This window comes from Triticum urartu, chromosome 5A, assembly GCF_056163025.1.
Source record: "Triticum urartu cultivar PI428250 chromosome 5A, HENAU_Tu73, whole genome shotgun sequence".
NCBI lineage: Eukaryota > Viridiplantae > Streptophyta > Magnoliopsida > Poales > Poaceae > Triticum > Triticum urartu.
The window spans coordinates 467,606,166-467,614,829 of record NC_141877.1 but is presented as its reverse complement, the minus strand read 5'-3'; the positions used below and the strand labels follow the sequence as shown (position 1 = coordinate 467,614,829).

General features: G+C 43.2%; 1 protein-coding gene across 12 annotated transcripts; it reads right to left on the bottom strand.

Annotated features, from left to right (window-relative positions):
- Nucleotides 1-359: 359 nt before the first annotated feature.
- On the bottom strand, nucleotides 360-7,296 carry LOC125531661 (uncharacterized). 12 transcript variants are annotated; one of them, XM_087521214.1, is made up of 13 exons: nucleotides 6,708-7,294; nucleotides 6,574-6,617; nucleotides 5,641-5,768; nucleotides 5,414-5,483; nucleotides 5,235-5,291; nucleotides 4,959-5,028; nucleotides 4,457-4,543; nucleotides 3,540-3,653; nucleotides 3,383-3,438; nucleotides 2,734-2,922; nucleotides 1,935-2,592; nucleotides 1,117-1,174; nucleotides 360-893 (listed from the first exon to the last, which is right to left on the bottom strand). In XM_087521214.1, the coding sequence occupies exons 1-5, from the start codon at nucleotides 6,962-6,964 to the stop codon at nucleotides 5,278-5,280; spliced, it is 513 nt and encodes a 170-aa protein (XP_087377340.1). In that variant the 5' UTR covers nucleotides 6,965-7,294; the 3' UTR covers nucleotides 360-893; nucleotides 1,117-1,174; nucleotides 1,935-2,592; nucleotides 2,734-2,922; nucleotides 3,383-3,438; nucleotides 3,540-3,653; nucleotides 4,457-4,543; nucleotides 4,959-5,028; nucleotides 5,235-5,277. The 12 variants fall into 12 exon arrangements, with proteins under 12 accessions (XP_087377340.1, XP_087377344.1, XP_087377339.1 ...); XM_087521218.1 differs by having other exon boundaries at nucleotides 2,734-2,875; XM_087521213.1 differs by having other exon boundaries at nucleotides 3,383-3,653.
- Between the last annotated feature and the right edge of the window lie 1,368 nt (nucleotides 7,297-8,664).

Sequence of the window (8,664 nt, the reverse complement as noted above, 5' to 3'; positions counted from 1 at the left end):
TACCCTATGAGGGAGAATTAGAGGAACCCCATCGTAAAGATGTGGGATGGCTTTGTTAACACTATCGCTGTAGAGGAGCCAAAGAAGGGTTCCGAGGCGAAAATCTCTAGCATACACTTTCCTGTTTTACGCTACTTTGTCATATTTGCTAGTAGATGCTTGATTGGTCGTGGAAATAGTGGAAACTTTAGTGTTCTTGATATTATCATTCTTCAACATGCCTTGCTTGGAGATAATAGTTTTAGTATGGGTGCCGTCATTGCTAAACGGCTAGGCCTGAATCGTACAAAAGGCCCCATATTTGAAGGTATCTATGCTTCATGTCTTGCTAGACATTTTCAGATACCTATTAGGCACCATGAGAAAGAGGAGACAAAATTGCCTCCTCACATTTTAAATTACAAGAGCATGGTAGCCCAAAAGTTTATTGTTGACAACGAAGAGAAGATGCTTTTATATAACCTTAGATTTAATAAGAAACACAATGAGACTATTATTTTGCCTGCGCCTCTGTTGTTCGATTTGCTTGCAAATAATTTTCTTGTCACGCCGGAGGCGGTGTATGCTCATCGAGCCCAAGCATCCACTCCAGAACCTGAACCCGAGCCGGAACCTGCACTGGACCCTTATCGTGCATCATCTTTCCAGTGGGATCCGGAGATGACGAGCTAGTGGTATCCTGATTACACTTCCCAGTACACCGGGAAGAGTAGCAGCGGTCCTTGGTACTAGACCAACTTAGGCAAAAAGCCTAAGTTTGGGGGAGTACATATTTCTCACCGACTTTACATTCATGTTCACACACTAGTCGTCGGTGCTCATACTCTTTCATTGTATTATCCATGCTAGTTTAAATTCCTTTTTCTCGCTTTCTTCTTGTGTGTTTGATAAACCTTAAGAAAAACCAAAAAAATAGTTAGTTTAATCTCCATGCTTGTAGTAGAAATTAAAATGAAAACCCAAAAAGATTTCTAGTTCTTCTTTTACTTGTTGGGAGCTTTCCCGTGTAAATAGTTTTATTTTTTTTCTTTCCTTTGGGGGTCGAGAAGACCATATTAAAAATGTTTAGTGGCTCTCATATGCATGATTGTTTATTTAACTTAGAGCCCATATTACCTGTCTTCTCTCTTGAGTTGAATGCTTGCAGATTCCAGCTTAGTCCATTGCACGTGCACTATTATTATACACATCGTTCAGTCATGCAAGTGAAAGCAATAATGACGATATATGATGGACTTATTGAGATGAGAAAAGATGGTATGAACTCAACCTCTCTTGCTTTTGTAAATATGATAAATTCATCGTTTCTGATTCAGCTTATTATGAGGTAAACATATTTGCAATGACATTTAGAGATTATAATTGCTTGTGCCATGCTTGATTAGCTATGAGTTATAATGGTTTACACCAACATGCTATTAGAATAATTATGATGTGGTATAATGGGATGGTATCCTCCTTTGAATGAACTAGATGACCAGTTGCGCCAATGGCGCAAAGGTCGAGAGTAAGCCATGTATTGAAAGAGTGTACATTAATATTATTCGGACACATATTGGAACATATGAAAATAAGTACTTATTGCTGGTAGATAGATACTTAGTAATGATACATAGTGTTCTAAGAAGCTTACGATTAATTATTTACAATGTTATTAGCAAACAAAGTAGATAGTCACATATAGGCGCTATGAAGTGATAAACATTAGACAGAGTCATCGTTGCACCCTTGACCATGGCGCAAAAAGCGAGAGCGAGCCAAGCATTCAAAGTATGTGTATGAGATTGATTTAGAATCAACTTATAAAGATACTTATATTCCATTACATGAAAGCTATGCTTGAAAGAAAATATTCCGATCAATTGGTGATAGCATACATTGGCTTTAAAAGACGGGCTATATTAGCATAGATGAATGGTGTATATAGTGCTTGCCTGTTAACCATTGCTCGAGTCTTGTACCTGCCGTCAACAGGAAGGAAAGAACCTACGACCTAGGCGGACGAACAACCTAGCCGCACACTGCAGACAGGATCAGAGGCCTATAGAGGAACAAAAATAATCAAGCGACTGTATGTAAAACAATAAGCAGATGGTTCACCACTGGGAGAGACTGTATTTGATACATATAACAATTGAGCATATTTTTGGAACACCAAATGGAGCATGAAACAAACATATATAGCAAGCCAAGAAAAGGAGGAATCATGATGCCACAATGAAAAGAGTAAGTCCAATGGACACAACTACAGAAGTACATGTCATAGGACAAGATGCAAAATCTATATATCAATTAGATATAGAAACAAAAACAATAAAGAGTAATCATAATGATCTGGGTATGTTGTAGATTTCCTACTGAAATTATAATTTAATCAATTTAATGTTAAGAGAAATGCAATGAGGAAAGGGCCTGTAACATGGAGTTGGTCCAACCCAGCCTCTCTAATTCATGAAACAGTAAGTTAATTGTCACAGTCTTCTAGTTATTAATGGTCCCGCGTCACTAATCTCAACCAACGCCAAAAGTTTGTGATCCCATGAATGTACTAAGCGATTTCCATCAAGCCTGGACCAGCTCTCTTAGATACCCCTGCCAAAAATAGGAAAATGGAACTATGAATACTCTCAGCTTACACAAAATAAAAAACTATGCAGGACATGATAGACACTTAGAATTGCAAAGTTCATTCGATGTCATAAAGCAAAAGACTAAGAACCATTATGTACCAACCTGGACGTTGCCTCTTACTCCCTTAGATATCATGGTTCAACAAATAAACCTCTTACTCCCTAGAAATAGTAAATCCTGCCTTCATCAATTACAGGGAGGAGCTTCCAACTGGATTTGAAGGACCATTTGTATTATACTCCCCCTATACCAGTATAAAAAACCACAATCTTTTCACCATCAATAGTTATCCTGCAACATCATTCAACTCTCACATGATTTAGAGAGAGTAGTAATGAAGCACAGATAATAACATTTGTCAGAAAAGAGTAGGAGAGAAACAGAGTACAATTTGAATGCTCAGAACAATCAAATTAAACACTACAGGGAAAACTAAGAACAATCAACCTTAACTACTGTAGGGAAGATAAAAGTCGTCTCAAATTAACTGCTATTGGCTTTACTACTATTGTTCAGACTGATTATCAACTACTACAGGAAAAACCAAGAACAATTGACCGCAACTATTGCATGAAAGATAAAGCATTCTCAAATTCTTTTTTCTTTCCGAGTTGAATGACTCCATCCAGACCAAATGACCAAGCTGGTCATAAAAAGGGACATAAAAAAATGTCGATAGAAGTGAATCAGTAAAAACAAAAACAAAAAACTGTATGCGAATAATCAAGATGGGATGAGTGCTTTTAAGCACCATGTCAAGAACCAGAGCCATGGCGAAAATTCTGGTGATTTCATATGCAAATAAACCTGCAAAAGTAGCAAGATGACTCAGACTGACAAACAAATCTCTTGACAGTGCTCTTTGGCAAGTGCTGCAGAGATGGATAATACTCAATCAGTCTCTATACCAATGTCTCCTGTAGGCTGGGTGTAGTACACAGCTTTTGGGAGCTATAGAGTGTGTTCAGCATAGCATCCAAAATAACCCTTGGTGGAATGTGTACAGGATCCATTAGGAAATCCTAAGATGATTTTATAAATGTTAGATTATCGCTCATAAAAAAGGCCATATAAGGATTATTGCCATTGATCAGTACTATGCATATGTAGTATGGTCAAAGAAGATAGATATGAACAATTTATAATACTGGTGTTAGCTACCATGTCAGACTAAAACTAAAAGAACTTGTTGAGTAATCATAGATAGCAGGAAAGTCTATGTTGGTTGCATTTAATTATTCAGTTTTAGTACAGGTGCTGTTCAAGAATGGCAGAACCATTTTCTACCAAAGCTCACTGTACTAAAGGCTTATCCAATGCCATAGCAGAGCCGATCAAAGAGGCACTAACGGACAGGGGTCTCGCAAAGTACATCATGAATTTCCATGTCTCAATCTGGCAGTGTAAAACTGTAGGTTCCATGGCTCAAAAAAAGCTAAGTGATTTGAATCTAAAATAAACCTAGGTTTATTACCTATAAGGCCATCCCCAGGAACATCAATCTCTACACCAGCAAGCACATGACCATTCCCGTCGATCTCACACAAGTAAAAAGGCGGAAGCAATGCACATTGTGCTGCCACAGTTCCAAAATTGGAAGAACAAAGGACACCAGAGCACACATTCTAGGTAAACGAAGTAATTGCACAATACGAAGCAGGAAAGAATATATGTAAGCAGAAATAACAGCAGGCAATAGCACCAATAAGAACACACAAAAAAAAAGCAAAATGTCACACCACAAGTTACACACACAGTTAGAACCGGTTAAATTACTTGATTTGCAACAAGTATAAAGAATATAAGTAAAAGAGGAAGTTGGAACCTTAGCAAGTTGATCAGAGGAGTGCAAATACTGGACGATGAACCAGGAGATGAGCTGACTGCTGACACCAACCGTAGAAAAGAAACCCTGCAACAGATGTAGATGCAGGAAAATATGAGAGCTCACTCTCGTAGAGCAAGACCAAGCACATATGCCAAATGGAAAGAGAAAAGCAAACAGACGACATACAAATAGTTCAGGCCAGCATTGAAGGCAGAAACAAGAGCATTAAAGCATAGGGAAAAGGTGCAAGCAGCATACAAACAAAACATACAAACGTGCATATCGTACAGCTGGAAAGGAAATAAGCGATAGAAGACAAACAAAATGGACTCAAACAATAATTACCAAGAGCACACAAATAAATAGTATAAGGTAAGAGGATAAAACATTCCATGCACAATAAAACCGTTCTACCAAGAACGCTAAAGACACTATGTTAGAGGAACAAAATGTATTGAAACAGTAAACAATTAGCAGGGAAAGTACCAATAATAATCACCTTCACAAGATGAAAGAAAGCAGATGAGGCCCTTGACGAGATCAACAGCACCAGAATCCCAAGAACAGACCTAGAAGAAAACAGTTCATAAATCAGGACACAACCAAGCTTTCTACCCACAAGGAAACTCTTCTACCAAGAATGCTAAAAATAGTATATACAACAGCACGAGCAGAAGGGAATAGGACAGATCTTAACCCCAAACAGAAAAAGGATTCTAAGCACGACCGCATTTCATCGAACAGGTAGAAAGCAAGCGGGAAAAAAGTGGCTCACCTCTGACGAAACGTAAATCGCACAGTTCAGACCGACGCAAGAATCAAGAATTAGATCCTGCAAAGAAGAGAGAGGAATCAGTTACACTTGGGTTGTTTTTTCTCTTAAAGAGGATTGAATCCTAACCCTAGAGCGAGAGGAAAAAAGAGAGAAGGAGAGGCAGGGGCGAAGAGGCATACCAGAGGAGGAGCATGAGGAGCAGGCCTCCACGGCCAGAGCGCCGCCGACCGCCATGGGAGAGATTAGATCCTGCAAAGAAGAGAGAGGAATTAGTTACACTTGGGCGGGCGCGTCGCCGCCTGGTCGTCCTCCTTCTCATGCATCTGCCCCTCCCTCTCCTCACGCCCCATGACCCGCGCGCTGGCGCCGACGGGGAGAGGAGCCGCTGATATGGCAAAATGCTAACCTGATCCCCAGCATAGTCGATGAGCAGGCCAACCTTGCTCTGCAGGTCCTGGTCGCCGAATAGCCGGACGCCGTGCCGCAGCAGCTGCAGCGTGGGGTAGATGAACGACAGCAGCCCGCCCGCACCAGCTGCAGCGTGGTGCAGATGAACACGAACAACATTTAACAAATATATATTCACTTCTTAACTAATGGTAAAGAACTGCCATTGATGGATTTAGCAAGCGGTCAATTGGTAAGCTGCGCCTAATTATCAAACGTGATGTCTGTGATCTTATTAAATAATTCCTCTTATACATCGAATATAATTAAGTAGGAAAACCTGTAGGTACCATACCAAATAGATGGTCTACTGTAATCAGCTTGGTATAAACTGGGAAACAATGATCTAACACGTGAAACTAAGCCATTAAAATTGCAGAAATATAATAGATATAGTTCATGGGGGTTTGAAAACATACCAAGCTAGCATTTGAGACATGCAGAAGAGATGTATATCTGTATAAGATACGATTTCTAAACTTACCAAGGTTAGTAAGCCAAGGAACAGAATAGGAATCCCTAATGAACACGCAAAAGGGAAATGAAAAATTACAAATTATGTCATTACTCGCACTCAAACGTAAGTAATTTATTCTTGGACATAAGGCTTCTTTGAGGGAACATGCATAACCTCTCCAACATAGGCCATGAACAAAAATACAATGAAGAGCAGAAGCAAGCATAACCCACCTCGACCAAAGCAACGATCAATCAACAGCAGGAAACACAACCTCGCATTTTGGTCACTACACGCGCATTTTATCAAACAGCTCACAGGCAAGCATAAGAAGTATATCCTAAGATTGATGTTGAAGGCGGATTGGTGGGTAGGAGGACACATAAGGTAGAGATCAAATCAAGAGCAGAAGGAAAAACGATGGGAGAAGCTCACCTTGGCATAGGCCGCCTGCATCCACCGTTGAACGCCATGTCCTGCTGACAGCCGCACAAACAAATATTGGAAGGGGAGCAGGGTACTGAAAGAAAGGGAGTAAAAAAAGGAAGAAGAGAAGAATTGTTGTGTACCTGAAGCCTAAGGCAGACGCTCGGCTGCACCGGCTGCTCCTGCTTATTTTGTTGAGCAGCCATGACGAGGAAGAGGTCGAGCAGAGCATCCGCGTACTGGAGGAGAGACGGTGAGGTAGATGATGAGGCAGCCGTTTTGGGTCTTCGAGCTGCCCGATGCCGATCCCTTCTCCATCGGTCCGCTGTCCGCCTCTCTTGCTGAGCGCCTCCGGATCAATCCAGCTCCGGCCGACTGGCCCTGCCGTCGCCGGCGACATCACCCTGTCCCAGCGTACCTACCTCCTACTCTCCTCCAGTCGTCCCTCCGACTGCGCATCCGTGCGAGCTCCGGCAGCCCTGCTCCCCCTCGACTGCGACGTCGGCGCCCGCCACCCTCCTCTACCGCCCGCCCGCGCTCTCTCTCCCAGCCCGCGTTCGAGGCGAAGTCCATGGGGTGGCCGACGGATCCGGCGACCCATCGGAAGGAGGAGGAGGTGGTTGGAGGGAGCGGCGGCGGGTGAGGACGAGGGAGGGAGGGAGGGAGGGAGGAGCGAGGGGTGCGGGGCTGTGGATTGGGGCGCCGCTTTCTACCTCGCGTGCTACGGTGTTTTTTTTCCTTCGCGTGGTGCACTTCACCCTCACGCGCGGGCACGGTGTGGTGGTCTTTTTTCCCTCGCGTGGTACCGTGCGCTAGGCCTTCGTTGTCACTATCACTCTAGGAGGCTTTATATGTTAGACTATTAGACTATCACTCTAGGAGACTTTATATGTTATATTGAGTCACGACGGTGATTCAGGAGGAAACCTGAGGTGGCTTGGTGATGGCAACTTGGCAGTTGCGGCTGCTTGAGGCCGTAAAGATGGCGGAGGAGTCTCAAAAGCATGCACGGCGGCTCGGCGCGTCACGAGCCCGTGCAGAGAAGCAGGGGAATGGTCGCCGCGGCTGTTGAATGGCGGACTCAAAGACGGCCCATTGCGGTCCTTTGCAGATGGTGGCGGCTTAGGCGTGATGGAGACAGCGTCCCAGCATAGATGCAGTGGAGGCGGGGCGCCGGCGGGTCGTGGCGACTCGGTGGCGCTCAAGCAGGAGCGACTCGGATGGCCATTGATACGTCTCCAACGTATTTACTTTTTCAAACACTTTTGCCCTTGTTTTGGACTCTAACTTGCATAATTTGAATGAAACTAACCCGGACTAACGTTGTTTTCAGCAGAACTGCCATGATGTTGTTTTATGTGTAGAAAGCAAAAGTTCTCGGAATGTCCTGAAAATCCACGGAGGCACTTTTTGGAAAATATAAAAAATACTGGCGAAAGAATCAAGACCAGGGGGCCCACACCCTGTCCACGAGGGAGCGGGCCCCCTGGACCTCCATCGACCTCAACTCCAACTCCATATATTCACGTTCGGGGAGAAAAAATATCAGAGAGAAAGTTTCATCGCGTTTTACGATACAGAGCCGCCGCCAAGCCCTAATCTCTCTCGAGAGGGCTGATCTGGAGTCCGTTCGGGGCTCCGGAGAGGGGGATTCGTCGCCGTCGTCATCATCAACCATTCTCCATCACCAATTTCATGATGCTCACCGCCGTGAGTGAGTAATTCCATCATAGGCTTGCTGGACGGTGATGGGTTGGATGAGATTTACCATGTAATCAAGTTAGTTTTGTTAGGGTTTGATCCCTAGTATCCACTATGTTCTGAGATTGATGTTGCTATGCTTAATGCTTGCCACTAGGGCCCGAGTGCCATGATTTCAGATCTGAACCTATTATGTTTTCATGAATATATGTGTGTTCTTGATCCTATCTTGCAAGTCTATAGTCACCTATTATGTGTTATGATCCGACAACCCCGAAGTGACAATAATCGGGATACTTCTCGGTGATGACCGTAGTTTGAGGAGTTCATGTATTCACTATGTGCTAATGCTTTGTTCCGGTTCTCTATTAAAAGGAGGCCTTAATATCCCTTAGTTTC

Bases quoted from the DNA above. Each gene is read 5' to 3' on its own strand.
- LOC125531661 (XM_087521212.1), bottom strand. From the start codon at position 6,964: ATGTCGCCGGCGACGGCAGGGCCAGTCGGCCGGAGCTGGATTGATCCG. The intron at 6,626-6,708 runs GGTACACAACAA...TTTGTTTGTGCG, and splicing joins AGCGTCTGCCTTAGGCTTCA to GCTGTCAGCAGGACATGGCG. The intron at 5,769-6,573 runs GTGAGCTTCTCC...ACCACGCTGCAG, and splicing joins TGCAGGCGGCCTATGCCAAG to CTGGTGCGGGCGGGCTGCTG.